Genomic DNA, 27,470 nt, shown 5'->3' with positions numbered 1-27,470 from the left:
TACCTTCCGGTAAGTCGGGTTAAAACATACGGAGACAGCTGACTGTCAGAAGACAATTTTGATATCCAGGGCCATCCTATCTGGAGTTTCAGGTTTCATGCTCTGCCATCGCATTCACATTTTAAACAATAACGATCATATTATTTCTGATTACTTTCTAGTTCAACCTGCGACCCTGTATATTTGCAGGGGCCTGCTTTAAGTGCTGCAAGGTGCAGCAGCTTTGTTTTGTGTTAACGTTATTTCCATAAATCTGTTCCCTTATTGCCGTGTAATGATTGGATAGCTGAGGTGCAGCCTTCTCGAGTGGAAGATACCGTTTGATAAAAAAAAAAAAAAAAAAAAAAAAATCCGACCGTGCTGTCCATACAAAGACAACCCCACCCACTTTTCATTATCAACAGAGAGAGCGAGAGGGAGAGCGAGGTGACCAAAGGATACAGAAAAAAAAAAGTGGTAGGGGATAAAAAGATGATAACAACAGCATCGACAGTCATGATGCCACATTAAGATGAATACAACTTGTTTTTTATATACCTTAATCTAAAACCGTGCAGTTATTTCTGGAGTGGGTATAAGATTGTATATACCATACTTTCTTTTGTATTTTATTTATTTATTTTTCGTTTACATCCCGTGAGCTGCCGCTGAGACAACACAGTACAACACATCAAAGCATTTTTTATGTAAGAAAATGTCCAGGAAAAAGACAGTCAAAAGCAAAAATAACACCACCCCAACAGCTACTTTGCATTGTAAAGAGAATGGGACGTCTGGAAAGGGTACGGGGTCTGAGATGCCACTAAACAGTGTGGTGCATCCGAGCAGACCCTCTCTGAGCAACAGCAGCGAGTTTTATGACATTGCATTTAAGGTGAGTGTTTTCCACCCGCTCAGAATCATACCATTATTTGCGTACTAAATAAACTGTAGCCGAAGCTACTCGATATTGTTTGTTTATGTACAATAACAGCATGTTCTGTCGACTCTATAGTGTGTATAACAGTCCTCTGCACATTAACAAATACACAGCATTTGCTACACTTAGATTGATGTTTAACTGTAATGCATGCACACTTGTGGACGATTTAAGATTTACAAATACTACATTTCAATTTGCACAACATCTGAATGTCTTTACCTACATTTTCCAATCCATAAACAATACTGTAGTTTAAATACTGTGGGGTGCTTTATTTATTTAGTTATTTATTTGCCTATGCAGTTGAACAAAAAGGGGTACATTTTTGTATTTTTTAAGATCACACAACAATTGACAAAAAGCTGTGCAGTTGCATTTGTAACTGTCTGAAACAATTGTTTCCCAAGAATACAAAGGCATGCCGATATAAAACATTTGAATGATTAACTTTTATGCAGATACTTGCTGGTCAAACGTTTAGAGCACCTCTTGAATGCAGTAGCCTTGTAAGTTTCTATTTACATGTTCATATGTATCCAATACTAATTCATTCAAAGCTTTCCAAAGTCATACAGCATTCCAAAACTGATTACAATAGAAAGATGACATGCATGTTGTCATGGGATCATTCAAATGATACACCCAAGGTAAATGCAACAAAACCTGAATTAACCAGCCACCAAAGGGACCTTACGTTAGGGCTGTTTATTCAAGGTGCCTGGTGCAGTTGGTAATGACAGGAGTTAACTGTAAGAGTAGACAATGGTCTGGTAGAGTGACCATTGCAGCCTGCACTGCGACTGACTTATGACCAGTTCTAAAAATGCAATTTTCAATAGGAAAATTTAAAGTCGTAAGCCTGGGACTCTGCACAGGAAATTAGTATTTAAATGGCCTCAGTAAGTACAACTTGCCGAAGTTTGCGCTGGAAAAGTTTAAAAGACAAACAACAGCTCAAACGTGTTGCCCTAAAAAAAAAAAAAGCAAAAGAAGAGGCGCATATCATTTTTGAAGACTTATTCAGCATGAATCGGCTTTATTTGGGAAAGGCCCAAGTACAAAACAGAAAGCAGAAAAAAGAAGGCAAGGCATGCAATAGTTAATAAAGTTAATGCTGTGTCGTAGGCTTCAAGAAATATTGCAGACATCTGAAAAAGGTATTATGATGTTAAAGCCCATGCTAAAGACAAATTAGCATCAACAAAAAATATTATGAGAGGCACTGGAGGGGGGCCTCCCACAAACATACAATTAACCAGAGCTGTGTCTGTAACTATTAATCCACATCTGATCCAGGGAGTCATGGCCATGCTATTTTAAGACTCAGTGAAGTGGAGTCTAAATGTTCCGCAGCCAGGAACATCTACAGGTTTCACTGGCACTTCAGCCAAACCCCAGCTGGCAGTGTTGCTTGCAGGGAACATAGGAAAAACCATGTATTTATTTGCTCTCTTAACCAAAGCAGCCGTTGCCTGGCTGATGCATTTAGACATTTAAGACTGTCCGATACCAGAAACATCACCAGCTGGTATTGGGAATGAGCCGGCTGTGTAAAAGGTTAAGGCAGCAGTAACCTTGATGTGCACTTGTATGATACAGCTCCTGGCAGTAGCACTCTGTAGATTGTCCTTTAACTCTGAACACAGATCTGCTATAGCCTGTTATAAAGCCGGTATCTCTGTAAGACATGTTCATCTGACTGGTCATGAGAAGTCACTCTGGTCCTATGTACTCTATTGCAGGGTATCTCCTCCTTCTCCTTCCCCTTCTCTGTCTTTCCTCAAGCAGTTGAAACTGTAGAAGACGTAATGCCATGTATGTTTCACAATTCCAAATAGCTCTAGCCATGCTTAAGTTTGTGTTTAAGTACAAATTGTGTCAAAATCACATATGCTTCAAACTTAGTCATTAATTTCAAACTTAACCCTCATTAACACATTTCACACAAACCCAGCTATTATTAATAAAAAAATAAATAACAAAATAAACTTTTACGGCTTTGTCACAAGGATGGCTTGTGGTGACAGACCAGGATGAGATGCTGTATGAAGCGCTGTTGTTGTGTTTATTAAGTAAATTAAATACTTGAACAAATACAATAAAACACATTTCAAAACAAAAGGCACGATGGCCAAACAAACAGATGAAACACAAAACACTGAACAAACACTGAACAAACAATGTATCATGCTGGTTTAACCCTTTGCGGTCCTATGTCGGACCTGGTCTGACATCGTAATTTTTCCTTTCTATAGCGAACAAGGGGTGGGGCGGGGCTGGAGATGCAGTACTGAGTGTCCTGTTGATATGCAGTGCCTTTTAAACCTGTTTTACTGTGAAAAAAATACCTTTAAACAGCTTGTCTAAAATAAACTGCGCGTGTGAAAATAAATTGGACCTGACGCGCCTGACTCGCCTGACATGCGCTGAATAAATGGACCGCAAAGGGTTAAGGCCAGCATGAGTAGCAATTGTTTATACTGTATTTCTCTTTAGCTCTCTTTACCTTAAGTTCCGCCTCTGAACAACCCAACCATGCTTGTTAATAATTCAATTGAGCCCAGGCACATTCTGCACGTTAAGTGATGTGGCAGGGAAGGTAATTAACCCTACCTTGTCAACCTAAAACAATAGTGCCCAAATACATACATTTTAAATAATAACAACACATAACACGAAATAAACACAATAAGCACGGGCGGGGTGTACCCCGTCACATATCTCCCCCCTTGTGCGCAGCACACATGGACTCAAAGGACACCTCCGCCTTAAAGGCCCAAAAGTATCGTTCTGGGTCCTGGTCCTGGCTCCTAATGGGTCTACAGGCCGCCGCGGTGTGAATGCTGTCAGCGGAAATGCTGCCAGTGGCGAAGCTGGCAGCGGTAATGCTGTCAGAGGAAAGGCTGGCTCCTCCAGCCGGGGCAATAGTGGCAGCAGAAATGCTGCTAGTGTCAACACTACTATAGGGTTTAAACGTTGTTAATTCATTTTTATTACTTGAGGATAATGACTAAATGTCAACGTTGGCCCAATGAACAAAATGACGTTGGCCCTCGGTCAGTCCAACGTTGGCCCACGGTCAGTCCAACGTTGGCCCAACTGGGCTGTTTCCCAGTGATTTGTCACTTAATAAGAGCATCTTCCATAGTTTGTGATCCAAGTATATTTTAGCTTGCAAACTGGTGTCTAATCCTGCTATGAACCTCCGTAGAGATTTCCATTTTATTGCTTCTCCATATTCAGGGAGGGCCAGTTTAACCAATCTAGCAATCTCTGCTGCATAAACCTCCAGTTGTTCATTTGGTAATTTTGGTCTAGCATGTACATATGTTTGAAATGTATTTAAAAACTGATTCTGGTTAAATACAGGTATCAGTCATGTTTTAGTTTTGTCATAATTCCCCTTTCTGCGTGGAGCAGCCTGTTCCAATAGCTAAAGGCACATCCTCCCAATTTTGACGGTAAAAGTTTTTCAAGGAGCTCAGGCTATGTGTCAGGTATGGTATTACAGCACACTTCAAACTAGGGGTGTAAATCGTTTAGAGTTTAAACGTTAGTAAAGTGTCAAACGTTTTTAATTTTGTTTAATTTTTGAAACTTTGTCAAAAATGTGCAGGTCAAATATTAAGAGGCGGGTGTCTGCAAATTAAGGGCCACTCAGTTTTTGGGTTTTTTTTGTATTACTTCCTACCTGTGGCATGCTTTTGGTCACGTGACTAGTCTGCTTCTATTTGAAGCTGGATCTAGCGTGGAGGAGGTGGGGCCCAGACATGCAAGTGAAATGTTAGGAAATGCGATAAAATTCGGGCTGAAAACATAACACTGTTGATTATTGAGACGATCGCAAATAACATGCAACCAATTTCAATTGTGGAGGATACTGGATACATCTTTAATGTGTTTTGTTGAGCCAGATTACAGAAGGCTGTGTTCATCGGCTGCCAGTTAGATAAGTACAAACTATTGCTATTTTTTTTTTTTTTTTTTAAACAGAATATTGATTATTTGAATTCACGTGATACTGTACTTGAAAGTTTTTCATAAACTTGTGTCTAGTTTATATAGATTAAATTCCAAAGTACTATAATCTGTTTGGAATAAATATTTTAGTAACACTCCTGTAGTATGTTAAACTTGCTTTAGGCTTGTTGCAAATGTTTTTTTTGTTTGTTTGTTTTTTTCTCCTGACGCTACCAAGGCGTAATTACCGCTCGCATTCAATTGCTGTGCACAAGCTTTTACTGAACTGCAATAATATTAAAATAATAACGTCGCGGGAAGAGGAATGCACCAAAAATGTATGGTGCAATCATCGATATTTACTCGAACGATTATATTTTGTGTGTCCAATTAATCGATTGCTATTTTGAGGCTTAACTGACAGCCCTAATCAATTGCATTTAAGGAGAGTAGAAAAGCCAACTAAAAGGCCTATTTCTAGACAAAAATGTGGTAATTTATAGAAAGCTATTTATTTTAAAATGCTCAGAGCCCTTGCAGCTAACACACTACCCCCAAGAGGCGACTTCCAGTTTTCTCTGCTGTCGAGACCGCACATCGAAGGGGATGCACACTACCCCCCATACACAAAGTCTTTTCAAAATGTTTTTATTTTAACGTTTAAGTGTTTAAAGTATATACGGAATCTAGCACCCCTACTTCAAACCTGTGAATCCACTACTAGCTAAAACATTTTTCTTCATTCCCAATAAAGCACAGTGGCAATTCAACTTTAAAAGACAATCTGGTACTGTCTTCTGCCGTCACGAATCGACTATATTTCTCTGACATGGCTTTTCTTTGCAAACCAAATAGCGCTTTTTTAAGTGACTTACTCAAGGTCACACAATGAGTCATTGATTGAGCCAGGATTTTAAGCAAATTGATCCCCTTTATCTCCTATAATTGAGATATGTATATTTTTGTATATGTATTTCTTTAGAGAACATATTTGATTTTCAGTGACGTCAAACTCAAATAATAAGTGCCAAGTTAATAATACAAGTCAATAGCTGCTAGAGGATGTATTAACCCCTCCAAATTTATAACAAATAGGTTTTTGCTACACAGGAAAAACACAGTAATGCAGGCTGACATGTTGAACCATGTACATTATTATTATTATTATTATTATTATTTATTTCTTAGCAGACGCCCTTATCCAGGGCGACTTACAATCGCAAGCAAATACAAATACATTAAAGTGTTACAATATAAGTCATACAAACAATAAGAACAAGAAATACAATAATTCTCAAGTGTGACAAACCACAATTCAATAATACAGCAGATAATAGTGAAAGTTACATCAGGATATGATTAAATAGTGATAGTTACATCAGGATATGATTAAGTACAAAATACTACAGGTTAAACATTTGGCAGATTACAATATTCTGAGGTACAGGATTAAATGCAGTAAAATAGGGGGCAGATAAGAGCAAAATAAAGCATATTTAAATGAAGGGTGATAGTGTCCCAGGATACAACAGAGGAGTTCTACAGGTGCTGTTTGAAGAGGTGAGTCTTAAGGAGGCGCCGGAATGTGGTCAGGGACTGGGCAGTCCTGACATCTGTAGGAAGGTCGTTCCACCACTGCGGAGCAAGGGTGGAGAAGGAGCGGGCTCGGGAGGCAGGGGAGCGTAGCGGAGGTAGAGCCAGTCTTCTAGTGCAGGCGGAGCGGAGAGGTCGAGTGGGGGTGTAGGGAGAGATGAGGGTCTGGAGGTAGCTGGGTGCAGTCTGATCAAGGCATCTGTAGGCTAGTACAAGAGTCTTGAACTGGATGCGAGCGGTGATCGGGAGCCAGTGGAGCGAGCGGAGTAGTGGAGTAGCGTGGGCGAAGCGAGGTAGAGAGAACACCAGGCGAGCAGCAGAGTTCTGGATGAGCTGGAGTGGACGGGTGGCGGACGCAGGGAGGCCAGCCAGGAGGGAGTTGCAGTAGTCTAGGCGGGAGAGTACCAGGGCCTGGACCAGGAGCTGGGTAGCATAGTTGGTGAGGAAGGGTCGGATTCTTCGGATGTTGCTCAGGAAGAATCTGCAAGTGCGTGCCAGAGTGGAGATGTGCTGGGAATAAGAGAGGCAGGGGTCCAGGGTGACTCCAAGGTTCTTAGCTGAGGAAGAGGGAGAGAGTGTGGTAGATTCCAGAGGAACAGAGATAGAGAGATCAGAGGAGGGGGAGGAGGAGGGAAAGAAAAGGAGGTCAGATTTATAGAGGTTGAGTTTGAGGTGATGCGAGTGCATCCAGGAGGAAATAGCAGACAGACAGGTAGAGATACGGGAGGAGATGGTGGAGTCAGAGGTGGGGAAGGAGAGGAAAATCTGAGCATCATCAGCATAGAAATGGTATGAGAAACCATAGGATGCGATGAGGGGGCCCAGGGAGCGGGTGTAGAGAGAGAACAGGAGAGGACCCAAGACTGACCCTTGGGGGACTCCAGTTAAGAGAGGGTGAGGTGTGGAGGTTGCTCCACGCCAGGTTACCTGGTAAGTGCGGTTGGAGAGGTAGGAGGAGAACCAGGCCAGAGCAGTGCCAGAGATCCCCAGGTCAGCAAGAGATGATAGTAGAATAGAGTGATCAACAGTGTCAAAGGCAGCAGAGAGGTCGAGGAGAATTAGGACAGAGGAGAGAGAGGCAGCTCGGGCACATTTAAGTGAGTTGGTGACAGACAGGAGGGCGGTTTCAGTGGAGTGAGCAGAGCGGAAGCCAGATTGGAGAGGGTCAAGCAGAGAGTGGTTGGACAGGAAAGCAGAGAGCTGGCGGTGAACAGTCCGCTCGAGGGTTTTGGAGAGGAAGGGTAGGAGGGAGACAGGACGGTAGCTCTGGAGGGAGGTGGGGTCGAGGGTAGGTTTTTTGAGGAGGGGGTTTTTTGAGGACATTACATTACATTACACTGTGCTGATACTGTGACGATGGAGCCATGCTATAACCCTGTCACGTTTTACACTGTGCTGATACTGTGACGATGGAGCCATGCTATAACCCTGTCACGTTTTACACTGTGCTGATACTGTGACGATGGAGCCATGCTATAACCCTGTCACGTTTTACACTGTGCTGATACTGTGACGATGGAGCCATGCTATAACCCTGTCACGTTTTACACTGTGCTGATACTGTGACGATGGAGCCATGCTATAACCCTGTCACGTTTTACACTGTGCTGATACTGTGATGATGGAGCCATGCTATAACCCTGTCACGTTTTGCATTGTGCTGATACTGTGACGATGGAGCCATGCTATAACCCTGTCACGTTTTACACTGTGCTGATACTGTGACGATGGAGCCATGCTATAACCCTGTCACGTTTTACACTGTGCTGATACTGTGACGATGGAGCCATGCTATAACCCTGTCACGTTTTACACTGTGCTGATACTGTGACGATGGAGCCATGCTATAACCCTGTCACGTTTTGCACTGTGCTGATACTGTGACGATGGAGCCATGCTATAACCCTGTCACGTTTTACACTGTGCTGATACTGTGACGATGGAGCCATGCTATAACCCTGTCACGTTTTACACTGTGCTGATACTGTGACGATGGAGCCATGCTATAACCCTGTCACGTTTTACACTGTGCTGATACTGTGACGATGGAGCCATGCTATAACCCTGTCACGTTTTACACTGTGCTGATACTGTGACGATGGAGCCATGCTATAACCCTGTCACGTTTTACACTGTGCTGATACTGTGACGATGGAGCCATGCTATAACCCTGTCACGTTTTACACTGTGCTGATACTGTGACGATGGAGCCATGCTATAACCCTGTCACGTTTTACACTGTGCTGATACTGTGACGATGGAGCCATGCTATAACCCTGTCACGTTTTACACTGTGCTGATACTGTGACGATGGAGCCATGCTATAACCCTGTCACGTTTTACACTGTGCTGATACTGTGACGATGGAGCCATGCTATAACCCTGTCACGTTTTACACTGTGCTGATACTGTGACGATGGAGCCATGCTATAACCCTGTCACGTTTTACACCATGCTGATGCTTTCCATGTTATATAGGTGATGCTGGTTGGAGATTCTGGAGTTGGGAAGACCTGCTTGCTGGTGCGTTTTAAAGATGGAGCTTTTCTTGCTGGGAGCTTTATTTCCACAGTTGGAATAGACTTCAGGGTAAGTGACATCATCAGCAGTTACACCTTGGGAGCAATTACACCTCACAAGACCACTTGAGACACAGCAGCTGGGTTATGGGGCATGCTGTTGGTTGTTAAACACATTTAGCAAGTTTGATTAACTGAGTTAACCGAATTTGCTTGTGTACAGTGTTAAAAAAATTAATTCACAATGGAAAGGATAAACAGTGAACTACTGCAATGTACAAATTGAGTATGGCCGAGGGAACTTATAACCTTTAATTCTACCACCGAATAAAACGAAGTGCTCTACTCTGAGTTTTGATTAAGCCAATTATAAAGACAGTTGTCTGTACTGAGCCACATTTTTTCCACTTCAGGAAGATAAATGAAACAGGTTAGAAAATAACAAGTTGTGGAGTTTTGTGTTTAACTGAAAGATACTAGACTGGAAATGGAAAGATGAATGGCAGCGATGTTAACAGTTTAGAGTTTAAATGTTTGAAAACTTTCCAAGTGTTCAACTTTTAGTTAAGAGAACAGGAGTAAAGGCTGCATGTATGAAATGGAGAAGAAAAGGAGTGGGTTGGGGTGAGGGGGTAGGGTTAGGGTTAGGGTTAGGGTTAGGGTGCAGGGTGAGGGTTAGGGCTGGGTGCTTGAACTTATTGGGAGTAAATGGGCCTGGAGCTGCTGATCAATAAATATTAGAAAATAACTTTCCATCCCCTGAGGAGGAATTGGAAATGAGAAGGAAAAAGGAAGAAAGCCAACAGGGAACCGGCCTCGCTCTGTCGAGAAAACGAGAAAATGGAAAGCATGCTATAAGTTTGCGGATGTTTGACCGGGGTGAGCTAGGGCTCTCACTGAAATGAGCTGGGGCTTACATAAGAGATTGACAGATTGACAAGGATAGACAACCTTAGCTCCAATCCCCTGAACCACACACCAAGGTTACAAAACATTACCTAAACATTTTTAAAATTCTCAAGGATATGCATGTCAAATATATAGGTCAGCTGTAGCGTTTATACACTAGGATGTGTACAGTTTTCCATATATACAAATGCACACATGCAGATTCATTCACAGTAACAGTTCTAATGGTACAAAAAATCCCAACATGTTCAAGTTTAATTCGATGGGGTAGGTGTACTAAGATGGGCCAGTCACAGCGCAAACATACCGCAATTTGCATTTTTGTTGCGACAGTTAGCAAATTAAACATTTTGTCATATGTACTGAGAAAATGTTAAAAGCCACAATATACTAATTGAAATATTTGTTGCGTCTTCTTAGCAGACATTCACAAACATGGTGCTTTTCAAATGAAACGCAAAGGTACCAAACCCCCAGCATGTTGTGGTCAGGACTCATGGTGCAGATCCATTTTCTGCCAGCTATATAGAGCTCCCATACCTCTGGGCTCACACGTCAATTGAGGGGGCAGCAATACTACATAATAGGCATTCAGCTAAGGGCTGACTGGAATTTATGATGTGGCTCGTTACACTGAATTGAGATGATGTTCCAGTGTGATTGAAACAGTATGCTGTTCCCAAGGCCAGCGCTGTTGAAGAAATCGTATACACAGTTGTACATTTGTAGCTGATATAAAAAGAAATTGAAACACAGAGGGATATGTTGCATCATGGATGCGATGCACCAGCAGTGTGAAATCAGACTAGAATATTCGATGAGAAAATGTGCTAAATTGTAGTTGTTTTCAGCCATTTACTAGCTATATTTATTGTACTACTGTAATACTAAATGTCTGCCTTCATCACTGCTTTGTCTACATGACTGTGTTTCTTCTGGTTTTGGCTCACAATTTGAGTGTTTGAAGTTTTGCAGAAGGATGGAAGTTGTCCAGTTTAACAAAGGTATTTGTAGAGCTGTATGTATTTATAGTATTATGTCACTGTGATAAATTGTTATTATTAGCATCACTGATAATAAATCGGGTTCTAAAAAAATATCATGAAACCAGTGTAGGCTCCTGTGGCAATGCGCCCCGCCCCTGTGTGCATTTGTGTGTTATGTGTTGTATGGTGCGTGTGTTAATGTTGGTGTATAGTCATTGGTACACGGGATATAAACGGGTCTGTGTTTCACGTGTATTTAAAAATGTAGATTTGTATTTATGCACGAGGAGGGCACAAATCACTTCACGTGCTGGTTAAATGTAATATGTAAGCACGGGGTTGCACAGAATTAATTCACGTGCTGGGATTCAAGTGAATAATTAATTAGTAATTGAATCCCAGCACAACAGTATATATAGATGCACATTTCATTCAGTCGGGGTTGGGTGTTCGGTGAGTGGAGAACGGGAGAGAGAGAAGGAGTAAAGTAAATATAAAAGAACGTAAATATTGTTATCTGCTCACCGTGTTTGTTTGTCTGTCTAGTCCGTTTTGTTCGTCTATTTATTTTGGCCTCAAGTGCCGTGTGCTGTGTTTTGTTGTTTCAAACCTTTTATTTTCTGTTCTGTTCTGTTTAATTATTAAATGCTGAGCGCAATCACGCGCCCAGCTTCACCAAACCACATCTCTGTTTATTTATTTCCTGGCTCTGGTCTGACGCCACCCACTCCGGCCGTCTTTGTGACAGCTCCTTAGAAGAGGCAAGGGAGGCACTCCTCAAAATTTCAAAAGTGAACAATTATAATATAATAATAGATGAAGGCTATAGTTGCATCCTGAGCCATTAGAAAAAAAATGACATTATAGCACAGTAGTGACATAATTGTCATAATTCATCTAGAGGAATTGTCAAAAAAGTCATAATTCCTCTAGAGGAAAATATACATGACCCATTCGACTCCTCGAGACCACTTTCAATTCAAACACAAAATGTCTCGTTTTCAATCATGCGACAGCACCCACAGTATAGAAATGTTCATTAATGAGCAACAAAATGAGAATACATTAAAACAATAATAATAATGTAAAGCTGGTACATTCGTATCTCAGAGAAACTGGAGAGGAACAGGAAATTAAAGACATTCCTGTCAATGAATTTCAAAAATGAAATCACTCGACAACACCCACAATTCGTGTTTTTTAGGCACTTTTAACAAATCTGTCTCTGTGAAGATGTACAATCATCCTTCACCAACGGGAGCACAAACCAAGCGAGCACCAATCTTAGACTCTGACAGCGACTAATAATAAAATATAAAAAAAAAACATTAAAACACATTGTCTACCCAGTTTAATTCACCGTTCCTGAATTATCAAAAAGAAAATTATATTTAAGATGCTTTAATATTGACAATGTACGTTATTATTATTCATTAAATTCACTTGCAATTTGAGCTTTAACACCCGTTTATTGTCTTTTTTTATTACAGATACTAATATCCATGTATTATAAAAAATAATAGATGGGCTTCAGTGAGTTAAAGGTAAATAATTCCATCTAGGGTTTCTGTGACCGTTTATAAACTCAACCTCAACCTAACAGTCTTGTAGTTTATGACGCCACACAAACCCTAGATGTAATTATTTACCTGTAACTCACTGAACCCCATCTATTATTCTATATATAATGTCCATTTACTTGCATAATACATCTATTGGGCTGTAAGTTCATTGAAGAAGAATGGTGCTGCTGAATGTGGACATGTTTCTGAAATGGGTACAATGGAGAGCTATGTGCTGTTTCTGTCTGCTGAATAATTACCAGCCTGTTTCCTGGGAACAGCCTTTGAGGAGGCAGTGAAGAACTCATTAGTGGGTCGTATTAGGAATTCAGATGGGCCATGATGTAATGAAACCCCCCTATTTATAGCATAAAGGATGACACTGCTTTGTGAATTATTATTACGTATTGCTTTTGAATTTCATTTTAAAAATGCTAAAGAATTACTTTAAAAATGAGGTTTGCTATGAAAACCTGCTAGAACCTGGAACTACTGTTTCCAAAACATGAATGTGAATTAACTGCCAAGTGCCAACACTGCTAAAACTGTGTTCAGCAGTGAAAAACAAGCAGAAACTAAAATGAATGGAAAACTCAATGATATCAAACTGCAAAGCTTATTAAAGGCTACAGTTAAACAGACATTATTGTTTTTTACTGTAATAATTATTAATATCAATATAACACTGTGGCAAAGAGGTTAGTAGTGCACAGGTGTAGAGATGATGCAGTGCTGAATAACAACAGTCAAACAACAGTTCCAGTGGTGAAAATGAAGCTTTATTAATTGCTTTTAACTAATAAGACTGACTATACACAATGATGTGTACAGCCAGTCAAAACCACAGGGCTCAGTCACAAAACAACAACAACAAACACACACATTAAAACACCTACACGGTCACCAGTCCAATAGTGAGTGCTCCGGGTGCAAGTGGTGTTGTGAATACACGTTAATAGTGATAACAGTGGTGCAGTGCAGTCCGGGTTTGATGCTGGCTTAACAGCCACAGCTCCCGGATATTTAGCCGTCTACAATGACAAATAACAGTTAATGAGACAGACAATACAGCAGTAAACACTCACGGTTTCTTTTACTCCTCTCGGTCATTCCGTAACCATAACAGAGGAACAGATCGCTCGGCCACATCCCCTGATATACCTTCAGTCATGCCCCCTTTGGTAGCGAGTGCAATCACGTCTCCACCAATCCATGACTGACACATCGCCTACCGCAGTAAGGCGCTGACTTCTAGTACTGATGGCCGACTTCTGACTGACCCTGGAATGAACTGTCAAACCATCCAGTCCGGGGCACCTGTTCCTGTTATACAGCGCCCTCACAGGTCGGGAGGGAGATTGCTGACTGATTCATTCGCTCTCTGTCACAAACACCTAGAGACGCAATTCATGTTTTGGCATTGTAAGTTTTATAGCAAAAATATATATTTTTTGTTTTGGGTTGGACCGGCATTGTATAGTACATAGATATCCAAATGTAAAGTGAATCAATGATAATATGAAGCCCAATAGAAAATGACAGACACATACCAGCACTGGTGCTTTCACAAAAAAATCAATGTTGCAGTTTCAGTGCAGACAATGTTTGTTTTTCTTTCCCTATTCACACACATACCTACAGTATGTGTTGCTGTTGTGTGTCCACTGGTGTAACAAGTTAATGAAAGATTACAAGTACAAAGCTATGAATCTGAGTGCAGCTGTGCAAAGTATGCTGTTATATGGCTGATATCAGGTAAAGATTGTTATTGCCTCAGAAAGTGTCAATAAAACTGACTTCACCTGACCTGGTGCCAACAGGAGCTGTCTGGTCAAAATGTTGCTGACACAGAGATGAGATAGCAACTTAAGCTTTGCATGCAAAGGGATGTAAAAACTGTACAAAACAGCAGCACTTGGAGATGCATTCGAGAAGCATAAAGATCCTCCAGCGCTGTGTCCGATGCTTCTTCCAGAAATTGAAAACTGATATCATTGCTTAATTTCTGTTAATAACTAGTGGCCTCGTTACTGTGTCTAATGATAATGATTAAGCGTAAGTATTATTGATTATTGGGATCAATAAAAGGAAACTCTGCATAAATCCTTGTTGTGTGCACTCCTTCACACAGAGAAATACATCAATAAATAATTTTGTTTCCTTCCTCTTTTTTCCCCCCTATTTGTTTCAAACAGAAATAAACCAGTCCGCAAATACTACATGTTGTTGCTGTATTTGGATATAATAATTAGGGGTCTACTTAAATCGCGGTAAACTTACGTATTTTTCACGGGTATGTTGCAGAATAAAATTAGGATTTCGCAGACATGTTTAAATAATAAATAAAACTAAGTAGACAGTATTTCAGAACACTATAAAGCCTAAAAATAGTGGTACTTGCTTCCTTACTAAAACACAGTGCTGTCAGTTGTGAAAGGCAAGTATGCAGCATCCCCTTGCAGTTGACTTGCCCATACATTGAGACTGCACGTCTGCATCCACTGAATTGGTTGGAAGTTAAGGCAAAGCTTTGCCAAGTTATACAGATGTGGAAATCGATTAGAAACAGCCCAAAAACTCGGTTACACAAGGGCATCTGGCATACTTTAATGAAGTCAATGTATGCAGCACGTTCGTTGTCATGTTATTTATCCCATCCAATAATTTATTTTATTAGTACCGAGTCAAAACAAAGAAGACGTGGCTATTCGGGTCTAAAATTCCAACTGTAACAGCAGGTTGAAGCGAGGTGGCTGTGCTGGATCGTTTTAGTACTGATTTAACTTGCAGACAGGAATACTTCTTGTCTGGGCTGACTTTCCAGTTTGGTTTCTGAAAGCTGTTTATTTTACGTTCTGTTCAGTAGCCTCTGTAGTAGCCTTTTGTTTAATGTGTAATTCTGAAGCTAAATAGTGATCGATCGTATTTTCTCCAAAGACACATTAAGATATGGAAAACAATTACCTCAGTCTGCATGTAGTTTATTTGGGAAATATCTTGAAACGATCATCAGCCGAAATATAGTTTGCTTTCTTTGTCGTCCATTTCTACTATTTTACCTCCAATGCTGAAAACTAGATTTTAGCAACCTAAATGAAAACAATGCAGCACCAACTTTGTCCCGCCCCCTCCTGCACAGTACAGGTCACATAAAAGCAGTAAAGACGCACTGATAGGCTGATTGAAACGTTGTCATTTGAATAGTAAACAAGAACGTTAACTGCTTTGGAGAATTTATTTTGTAAATGTTACTTGTGGACATTTTTTGTTTGTTTTTTGCTTAAGTGCAGTGCACACAGGACGGCGAAGAAATAAAAATGGGCTATCTACAGAAGGAAGATACGTAGTTTGCGTCACTCGCGTTGTGCAGTAGTTCATTTAAACAAGTTTTTTTTTTTTTTTTCCTCTCCGTACTTGTTTGTATGCATTGGCCCCTAAGAGGTGAATTTCGCGGTGACCCCTCAATTTCACGATTTCCGCGAAATCGCGAATTAGGTAGGTCCCTAATAATAATACCTGGAACTGACTGTTCTGCAACTGAATTATTGAATTCGCAATTTCGAAATATCATGTTGTATTCCGTTTTAAACCTGTTTCAAAATACTGTAATATGTGTTGTATTTCTCTGGTGGTTTTGATAGCAGCATGCTTTACATTCATGTTTCATGCTTGGAAGAAATAAACTCTCTGCATGCATGTTTGAATACCACAGGATTTGAGGACATAACCCTACTGCACATCACATTTGCTGGACAAGTTGTGTTAAGTTTAGCGCAAGACTAGGCTCACTGAACTCAATTTACAAAGTCAATACATATTAGATTAAAGCCAGTGTTGCCAGTTACTGTTGGCTCAATATCTGTCTATGTAAGCCACAAGTCCTGAGAACAGCCAGCATGCGGAATACATTTTTATAAATTGTTTGTGAATCGATTGAAGGCTAGGCTACACCTTATTGTATTATTTGGTGCATTTTATGAGCTGCTTGCCCAGTTTGTTATGAGATGCTAGTCTGCATGTTGTGGATATAGGACAGTGCTTTGCAATCTTTTCCATTGTAGGTATCATCTAGAGCAGTGGTTCCCAACCCTGGTCCTGGGGACCCCCTGTGTCTGCTGGTTTTCATTCCAACTGAGCTCTCAATTACTTAACTAGACCCTTAATTGAACTGATAATTTGCTTATTATTATCCGCCTAGACAGTTTCAGAGTTCAAGTTACTTAAAAAATGTTAGAGCTAACTATGAACTAATCCTAACTTTCCCGCCGCATGTCATATTTGTTGTACAGTCAGAATCTGAGACTGTGTTCCGAAGTGCTGTGTTGGTTCTCGTTCCCGCGACATGGCAAATCTTTTACAAATTGGGTTGTCTACAACTAAGCAACCAATAAGCCAAAAGGAAAGCGCTGAAATCAATAAATCATAAAGTAATTAATTTTTTTAAAAAAAGTGAAGACGAGCATTTAGAGTGGAGGTTTCATCTGGCTTCATTATGACACTATGAAAAAGTAACTTTCTGCCTTGTTTGGCATCAGTTTACCAGACTTGCAGGTAAAACAGCAGCTTTATATGATGTGAATTCAGCATTTCGTCTACATCATATCCAGTCTCACAGTAAGATGTCCCGATGGATACCCAGATACGTGATCGAATTGTCTAACTTTTTTGATTTGGGTTCCGATGTGTTCAGGTCAAAAATGCCATTCCCAATCTTTCAAAGACTGGTATCACTCAGCAAGATTGGTGCTGACTTGGGAGAGGCTACACAAGCGACAACGCTCTGAGAAGGATTGTTATTATTTTGTATTATGAATATTGTTTTAATTGTGTTTATTATTACGATTAGGGATGGGAATTTCAAATAGTTTCCGATTTGAATACACAGGGTGAAACATTTTTGTGTATTCGACTACTCAAACTCTGGTCCCTTACGCTCCCAAGAATAAAAGGCAAATGCGTGTGTATAAGCCGGTAGTTTAGCCAGGTTCATGAAGTGTGCAAACAATGTCCAAGATGAGATTTCTTCGTTCAATACCCTATTTCCTTAGGCACAAGTTTTTCCTTTTGTTTACTGAATTAAAATACAGAACTCAATAAGCAGCAACGTCACAGCGCGTATCTCTTCCAATTAAAGCAACAGTAGCATAATATTGCGCAAACCACCAAATAATAATTTTTGCTGTAGTGTATTCAGAATAAAACACCTATCATATAACCTAAATATTCTACATCTGTTTAATTCTCACAAATAATATTTATAAAATAATCTTAATATTGTAAATATTGTAACCTGGCCAAAACAATAGAAAATACATTCCAACATTTATAATAGTTTAATATTACTAATTACAACTACCCATCAAGTACTGACATCTAAGTCAAGTTACTTTGTTTATCCAATAACCTGTAAATAATTCAAAACAAGGATACCTGGTTGTGCTTTTAATGGTCATTGCAAATGTTGATGTTACTCCATCCATTCACAGAAAGTCAACAGTAGATGTTTTATATTGAACTGCAGTCCAGAGTGAAAAAAGAACTTCTTTCCAACTCCAAGTATCTTGTCTTTTCTTATTAGTCACTGTGTTGTTCTGCTTAACATTTAGTGTGTGTTTATATTCATCATAATGTTAAATTACCTTTCTAATTTCAATGTTACCCAAGTTTGGATTACTTCTTTTAGCACTTTATTTTATTTCAGTTCACACATTCAAAGTTTGCTGGTGCCATGCTCCCGGAAGCTGTTTCACGACTGGCTAGCAACAGCTGCAGAAGCTGCTGTGTACAGTCATTACAGAGGAACTCAAGCAGGGATCTGTTAACATTAGCTAAAAACAAGGCAATAAAATTGGCAACACTTTCAAACAGAATATGATTACTGTAGAATGTTGCTATTACAAGCATTGCATAATTAATTAGGATCCTTACCTTTAATATACAGACGTGCTCAAATTTGTTGGTACCCTTACAGCTCATTAAAATAATGCTTCATTCCTCCTGAAAAGTGATGAAATTAAAAGCTATTTTATCATGTATACTTGCATGCCTTTGGTATGTCATAGAATAAAGCAAAGAAGCTGTGAAAAGAGATGAATTATTGCTTATTCTACAAAGATATTCTAAAATGGCCTGGACACATTTGTTGGTACCCCTTAGAAAAGATAATAAATAATTGGATTATAGTGATATTTCAAACTAATTAGTTTCTTTAATTGGTATCACACATGTCTCCAATCTTGTAATCAGTCATTCAGCCTATTTAAATGGAGAAAAGTAGTCACTGTGCTGTTTGGTATCATTGTGTGCACCACACTGAACATGGACCAGAGAAAGCAAAGGAGAGAGTTGTCTGAGGAGATCAGAAAGAAAATAATAGACAAGCATGGTAAAGGTAAAGGCTATCCTGTGACAACAGTTGCAAATATTATTAAGAAGTTTAAGGTCCATGGAACTGTAGCCAACCTCCCTGGGCGCAGCCGCAAGAGGAAAATCGACCCCAGATTGAACAGAAGGATAGTGCGAATGGTAGAAAAAGAACCAAGGATAACTGCCAAAGAGATACAAGCTGAACTCCAAGGTGAAGGTACGTCAGTTTCTGATCGCACCATCCGTCGCTTTTTGAGCGAAAGTGGGCTCCATGGAAGAAGACCCAGGAGGACTTTTGAAAGAAAAACATAAAAAAGCCAGACTGGAATTTGCTAAAATGCATATTGATAAGCCACAATCCTTCTGGGAGAATGTCCTTTGGACAGATGAGTCAAAACTGGAGCTTTTTGGCAAGTCACATCAGCTCTATGTTCACAGACGAAAAAATGAAGCTTTCAAAGAAAAGAACACCATACCTACAGTGAAACATGGAGGAGGCTCGGTTATGTTTTGGGGCTGCTTTGCTGCGCCTGGCACAGGGTGCCTTGAATCTGTGCAGGGCACAATGAAATCTCAAGACTATCAAGGCATTCTGGAGCGAAACGTACTGCCCAGTGTCAGAAAGCTCTGTCTCAGAAGTCTCATTGAGAGCTACAGAAAACGTTTGATTGCAGTGATTACCTCTAAAGGTTGTGCAACAAAATATTAGGTTAGCGGTCCCATCATTTTTGTCCATGCCATTTTCATTTGTTTTATTATTTACAATATTATGTTGAATAAAAAATCAAAAGCAAAGTCTGATTTCTATTAAATATGGAATAAACAATGGTGGATGCCAATTACTTTTGTCAGTTTCAAGTTATTTCAAAGAAAATTGTGCATTCTTCGTTTTTTGTGGAGGGGTACCAACAAATTTGAGCACGTCTGTACAAATAACAACGGGTTTAAGACTGACATAACACTTAAGCTTCAGCATTAAAAAAATAAAATAAAAGAAAGACATGTTTGCTTCTACTAGTAGCTAATGTATAAGGTTTTTTTGTGTACTTTTTTTTAATTTTCATGTAATCGTGTATTTGTCTACACTGACCCATCCCTAATTTATTATAATTCAGTTTTAGCATTGCTGTGACCATGGTAACAGCTTGATTTGCAGGTTTGCTTGTGAAAAAATTAGTATTTGTACACATACAGTAACATATATTGAAAGGCTTTGTTCAGCCACTTTCTTTTGAGACACGGGCTCTCTTTGGTTACCATACACAGTTAGAAACATACTGAAAATAAAAACCATCATGAAAAAATATATAACTATATTGGGCCAGATAAAATTGCATCCGAGCCAGTAAAAACACTAGCTCAGCGGCCCAAGGGGCCAGTAGTTAAAAATCTAAACGTAAAGCCCAGATTAATGGGCGTTTTCAGAGCATTCATATTTGTTGCAATACAAGATGGATTATACGATTAGTAATTTTCTAAGTGATTTAACATTTTTCTAATCAATTTTTCGAATAAACAAGTACACATGCCCATCCCTACCCAGAAACGGTGTCTCTTCTGTGGCAGGACTAGTAAAATCACTACATAAACACAATAGCATTTCTGTACAGTATAGGAGGTTTTTAGTTAAATGAATGGCAAAAATGATTTAAGAACCATTTAGCTTCACAGACTGTTTTTCACTTGACATCCCGTCATGTTTTCATATAGAAGAAAGGGGGTTAAATCATACAGAGGATACCTGTGGGAAAACTGGTTTGTACTTAATAGTATTGATGTTTCTGCTAAATGCTAAACTATCAGTATTATACAAGAAAGGACAAGCATCGTGTGAGGTATACAATACATGGCTTGTCGCCAGTGGCTATACATGAAAAAAAATCTACTGCTGGCATTTGTTCAGTAGGCGAGGTGATTCTTTCAGATTTTTGTATTTTTGAAACACATTATGATTCAATTTGGTTGGTTGTTTATTCAAATGCACAACAATGAACTTACCTATTCAATTAGGTGAAGCGTGAGAATGGTGTGAGTAATACACACTGAAGAGCCAATGCAGACTGGACATGACCTGAATGAAAAAATGGAAGCTTATAGGCCTATACAGAATGAAGGTTTAGCGCTGTTCGCTTCACCTATGGTGTGCATTAGTTCTTTTAAATCAATCCGTCTGTTTATTTATTTATTTATTTATTTATTTATTTATTCATTCATTCATTCATTCACTCCGGTTTGCATTGGCTGTAACATCATAGTTTATTTTCTGTAAAAGTCGCATTATTTGAGGAAAAAATAGACTGAAGCAGATAGGTGACTCCCTAAGCTCATTCTGTCAGTGTATCTGTTCTGGTAAGTCAGTTACTGTATTATATATCTATAGCAGTACAAGCACACTCCATCTGGCATTCATCTGTGCAAGCTGTCCATCACTCTTGGCTGTCTATCATGCTTGTAGCTGCCCACGACATAAAGAAAAGAAGTTGTTTTAAAAACAAGGCTTTAAAGAGATTATTTTCATTTTTTTCTCCCAACCCCAAGTATAGGGGAATTTGCTCCTTGACTCCCATGCAACACCAACGTTGTTACAAACCCAGTGCCTATGGTATTAAGCCTTTACAAACAACTAATCAGCAACAATACTAGCACAGCAGAATGTTGTCTTTTGGCTTGGGACTCTAATGTATACAGTTACATTATATTGTACAGTACAAAAGTATTTTTAAGGAAAATCTAAATCTGGCAGTAACACACTGTTATCATCAGTAGGCTATACTGTTCCGTACTACAAAATTAATGCCACCATAGCTGGTGTGCCTTCATAACCTTGTGCAAGCAAGGTTATACCAATGCTGCAGCCTTCAACCAGGATGTCATTCTGTCTTTCCTTGTTCACACATAAGATAACCTACACAATTCAGCCATCTGATATTGAACTTCAATTCAGCAGCTGATATGTACAGGACAATTAAAACTCAGAAGCCACCACTGTGACAGATTGCTTATGATAACAGAAACAATTCTGTAAATCAGATCTGTGTCTTTTGTTTGTAAATCCATTTGATAAAGGGTGAAATACAATCCATCAATGCCAACTGCAGTCATATTCTGCTGCACAAAACTTTCTAACTGCATTATTTTATTTTATTTATTTGACAGTTATTTATTTCCTTTGTTTTATTTCCTTTTTTATTCCAGAAATGTATTTCATCTTCTATTCTTTTAAAGATATGTAACAGGGGACCGTATCCAGATTGAGAATGAATTAATGATTTATTTCTTCTCGTTTGCGATTCTTTCTGAGAGGAGTTGTTTTTTTGTCAGGTTGTCAGGGTGACATGTTTGTGAATTCAGCGTCTCCCTGATGCTTCACACACCAAAGCCTTGTCATTAATCACTGTGCACTTCCCTTTGACTTGTCACTTATGTTTCTTGTTGCTCCCAGTAATTGATTGGGAGCCTGATTTGAGCTGTTTTTGATTATTAAATAAAATATGCCATTAATGCTCTAATATTAGTGTTAAAGGTGTATTAACCAAGGGCAGAACAGAGCAAAACTCTTACGCCCACATTCATAACACTTACCGTCTCCTTTATCATGCCAGTACTAGCGTTTAACATGACAGTATTTCAAAGGGTGATGCATAAACACCATTTACCGTCAAAAAACATCACTCATCGCGATGTTAGAATAACGTGCCCTCAGAGACCAATTTTCTCATTAACATATTATTCGTCTGATTCATAAATCTGTACTGTGCTGTTAATTGACTGTGACAGGGTAGCCCAGGCTGGTTACCGACAGCAAAGAGACCCAGAGACAGAAAGTGGCAGCTTAAGTGCATATGCACACGTTTATTTAACAAAACAAAGACAAAAACAGGAACAAAATAAGCACAGCACAAGGGTCAAAATAAAGGTTCAAACTAGGGCTGTCAATTAATCGCAGTTAACTGATTTTTTTGGGTTTTTTTAACCCACGTTAACCGCCCTCTGTCTTGATCCTCTCAACATACCGTAATTAATTCCCTGTACATGTAATAACCGAGTTTGTAATAACGAGGATTCCTGCACATGTATATGCTGCTCCATCATTGGATTATTCGTTTGTAATAACGAGGATTCCTGCACATGTCTATGCTGCTCCATCATTGGATTATTCGTTTGTAATAACGAGGATTCCTGTACATGTCTGTGCTGCTCCATCGTGTGATTAATAATTTTTACTTCAATGGTTTATACTGAAGCCCTGAACCGCAGATGAAAAACCAAACACAGAATCCATCTCGTACACACAGAACAGCTGCAACTGCTGCCTTAAACCGCAGACAAAAAACTACGATAATGATTCTACAAAGATGTTAACTGCATAGGGTAAATAGATATATATTTTTTTTCAATAGAGTAACATATGGTGTTATATTCACGATATTGATTATAATTGAGGAATACATATGGGCTTCCGTAGAACAGTGCAAAACAAAGTTAAACATTTTTGTTCATGAATGAGATTTTGGGTAATTTTGTCTGCTTATATCATAGTGACACTAATATTTAATTTAATAGAGTCCCGATTTAAAATACTTTTGTTTGGGTTTTCTCTTGACACACATCAGTTTAGGCCTATGTATTGTGTTATTTATGGATGACCCATGAATACTGGTAGATATAAAGTCTTGGCAATTAACAGCTTTGTAGAATCGTTATCGTAGTTTATGTGTCTGTCATTTAAAGTCTGGAATGGTATGTCCGATCGTAAATACACGGAGCCCAAAAACGATCTACCCCTCTGATCTCACTCTACACACTGATTTACCCCTCTGATATCACTCTACACACCGATCTACCCCTCTGATCTCAGTCTATACACCGATCTACCCCTCTGATCTCACTCTACACACTGATCTCACTCTACACACTGATCTGCCCCTCTGATTTCACTCTACACACTGATTTACCCCTCTGATCTCACTCTACACACTGATTGCACTCTACACACTGATCTACCCCTCTGATCTCAATCTACACACCGATCTACCCCTCTGATCTCACTCTACACACCGATCTACCCCTCTGATCTCACTACACACTGATCTGTCCCTCTGATTTCACTCCACACACCGATTTACCCCTCTGATCTCACTCTACACACCGATCTACCCCTCTGATCTCACTACACACTGATCTGCCCCTCTGATTTCACTCTACACACCGATCTACCCCTCTGATCTCACTACACACTGATCTGCCCCTCTGATTTCACTCCACACACCGATTTACCCCTCTGATCTCACTCTACACACTGATCTCACTCTACACACAGATCTACCCCTCTGATCTCACTCTACACACTGACCTACCCCTCTGATCTTACTCTACACACTGATCCACCCCTCTGATTTCACTCTACACACTGATTTACAGCAGCTTACATAGCTTCTTTCTAGTTGCTGTCTTCTGAGTACTTATCATAACGAATATACATACAAGCATAAGTATAACTAGCAACATAGTTGAAAGTTTCAAACAGATTTAGTAATCTGTAGTAAAGTAAAATAACAAGAGCTCACATGCTCCGTTACCAGTAGTTATCCACCATATTCCCTTCTCCTTTCACTGTCCTTTACTGAGACTGGCTACAAGGGGCGGAACTCCCTAGGGGAGTGACTAAACAAACTAGAAATACATTTCAGTGCAAGGTATAGCAGTTCATTACAAATTCATTAATTCACAGGTCAATCCTGGAGCAATCGATTCACCCAGAAGCCCATCAAGCCTTTCGACAAATTAATTTATGAATTGCTGCACGAGTTGATGAATTAATTGATCAATTGCCGAATTAATTTAGGAATTGATGGATGAATTGACAAATTAAATTGGGTGGGGGAGCAATTCCTATACACAAGTGCACTCCTTTTATTGCTTCACAGGTATCAGATGACCCTAAATGTCGCTAGATTATAGTCACAGGTCAGCTTTATAATACCCCACTGATCCTGGCCAATGTTTAGCCCCCAACTGGGATGATAACCAATTTCAAACTTGTCTTCCCTACCAGACCTACATTCTCACCATTTAATTCTAGGAGTGGACTTCAACTGTTCATTAAATCCCAGCCTATACTGCTCTTCTTTAAAAACTACATCCCCCTCAAAATGTGCCAAAACCATTCAGTCCTTCCTAAATTCCTATGCCTTTTCAGACCTGTGCCGTTTTTTTCTTTCTTCTCTCTCTAAGTCATATTCCCGCATAAACTACTTTTTCCTCGACCAATAAGTTAATTACTTCTATCCGCTTCTGTACTTATCATGGCATAGTAATCTTCGACCATGCTTCTCTGGTTTTAGAGCTTGACTTCCCTGACCAGGCCCAGTCTCATGGCCCCTGGCGTTTTAATCCCTTGCTACTCACAGATGAACATTTTATTTATGTCCTCTCAAATATCTCTCTTTTTAGATACCAACTCTACTCCGGAGGTTTCTTTCGGTACTCTATGGGGAAAAAATGAAAGCATATTTACGTGGCCAAATTATCTTATATTCCGCTCAAGTCAGCAAACGCCACCTGGGAAGGCTGTCAGAGTTGACAGGCCTCATTTCAAACCTAAATCAACACTATGTTAGCTTACCATCCCCTGATCTTTACCAGGAACGGCTGTCATTACAAACAAAATTTGATCTGCTGTCTACAAAACAGACAGAGCAGCTGCTCCTTAAATCACACCACGCTCTATACAAACATGGCAACAAGGCCAGTCGGATCCTTTCCCATCAGCTCCGGTAATTCTGCAGCTATTCAGTTAATCAGAAATATTCATCCCTACCCCAAACTGTACGCCAAGCATCAGTCTCTCTGCTATTAAAGAATGAGGACCCCCACGATTGCGTCTCGTATCGACCTATCTCTCTTCTCAACACAGACGTAAAATTGCTCGCAAAAGCTCTGACGCACCGTCTTGAGTCTGTTGTACATTCTATAATCTCCCCAGACCAAACTGGATTCATCCAAAAGAGGCACTCTTTAATCTTCTGTGTCTGTTTAGCATCCTATATGCTACGTCATTCTCGGCTCTTCCTGAAGTCTTGGTTTCGTTTGACGCAGAAAAAGCCTTTGACCGTGTCAAGTGGGACTATCTTTTTTTATACCCTACAGAGATTTGGCTTTGGTCCCAACTTTATTTCATGGATTGAAGTATTATACTCTTTTCCACTTGCATCTGTTCAGATTAACAATACTTTCTCTCAATATTTCTCTCTCTACAGCGGTACCAGACAGGGTCGTCCTCTCTCCCCTCTCCTGTTTGCCATTGCTATTGAACCTCTTGCTATCTCATTGTGTAGTGGCAAGGTCATTTGGAGAGTGGTTAGGCATGGGCAGGAAGAAAAGGTCTCTCTATATGCTGATCCCCTCCTATTGTTTATTACCGATCCAGTCTCTTCCTTACCCCAAGCTTTCTCTATTTTAGAACAATCTGGCAAATTATCTGGTTACAAACTTGCTCAAAAGTGAGCTATTCCCTATAAACCCAATAGCATTACAAAAGCCCATCGCGGATCTATCCTTTAAACTTGTCACTAACAAATGTACTTACTTAGGAATTTCAGTTACCCATGATTACATTAATCTCTTCCAATCTAATTTTACTCCACTGTTAGAGCACACTAAACAAGACCTTATCTGCTGGACCTCACTCCCCCTCTCACTTGTGTGTCGCATTAACTCTGTTAAAATGAAATATACTTCCCAAGTACCTATATCTTTTACAGTGCATCCCAATTTTGATAAAAAAAATCCTTCTTCAGTACATTAGACCAAATTATCTGAAGCTTTATCTGGAATAATAAACAGCCTCTTATTTGAAAGGCCTTCCTCCAATGTTCAAAACCATCAGGGGATTTGGCACTCCCCAACTTCTAATATTACTATTGTTCAGCTGATATCCGTACTATGTCATATTGGATGCTTTCTCACTCGCTGCACAACACTCCAACCTGGTTACATGTGGAGGCTCTTTCCTGTCGTTTAACATCTCTACCAGCTTTATTATGCTCCTCTCTACCTTTATCCATCTCCAAATATAGCTACAACCCTGTAATGAGACTCTCCCTCAGAATATGGACACAGTTCAGACAGACCTGTGGTTTACAAGCATCCTCTATTTTTTTCCCAGTAGATGCTAACCATTTGTTTCCACCATCGTTAGGAGACTGACCTTTCGTATCTGGAATAACAAAGGTATTATTTCCCTCTCCAATCTGTATTTTGACAGCTTTCGCCAAAGCTTTTTTTCCCGCATGTCCCGTTTTTCCACTACCTTCGGGTCTATAATAGAAGCCTGCGCTCCAGTCCGACGTCTATGGGTCAGCTGTCTCTGCCCGGGCGTCCAGACATCCCACTGTCATGTCTGGACCACCCATTGAAGAGGAAAGAGGAACCAGCTGAAGACAATTGAATGTACTGGTGGTGCCATTCTTGGGGGTGGGTGGTATCTGGGAAGCGTAACAGGAGACGCATTGCTAGGTAACCAATTGAGCAGTTAGGTTTGCCCGGCACTGAGCTGAACGGTGAGGACCGGATTGGCTCGGGGGCATCCCCAGAGAGTGTGTACAGGTGTCTCGAGGCTACTGCATGGCCATGGCCATAGCCATTCAGACAG

The 27,470-nt window shown here is 39.9% G+C and overlaps 1 protein-coding gene across 1 annotated transcript in view; it reads left to right on the top strand.

The window, feature by feature from the left end:
- The first annotated feature begins 388 nt into the window (after positions 1 to 388).
- LOC117431310 (ras-related protein Rab-26-like) overlaps positions 389 to 27,470 on the top strand; it is a 111,007-nt gene continuing 83,925 nt past the window's right edge. The window contains exons 1-2 of the mRNA XM_034052110.3: positions 389 to 874; positions 8,954 to 9,064. Coding sequence (XP_033908001.1) covers positions 695 to 874; positions 8,954 to 9,064 — 291 coding nt within the window. The 5' untranslated portion in view covers positions 389 to 694. The remainder of the gene's footprint in view (positions 875 to 8,953; positions 9,065 to 27,470) is intronic.

Source organism: Acipenser ruthenus, chromosome 22, assembly GCF_902713425.1.
Source record: "Acipenser ruthenus chromosome 22, fAciRut3.2 maternal haplotype, whole genome shotgun sequence".
Lineage (NCBI taxonomy): Eukaryota > Metazoa > Chordata > Actinopteri > Acipenseriformes > Acipenseridae > Acipenser > Acipenser ruthenus.
This window is presented reverse-complemented; position numbering and strand designations above follow the sequence as displayed.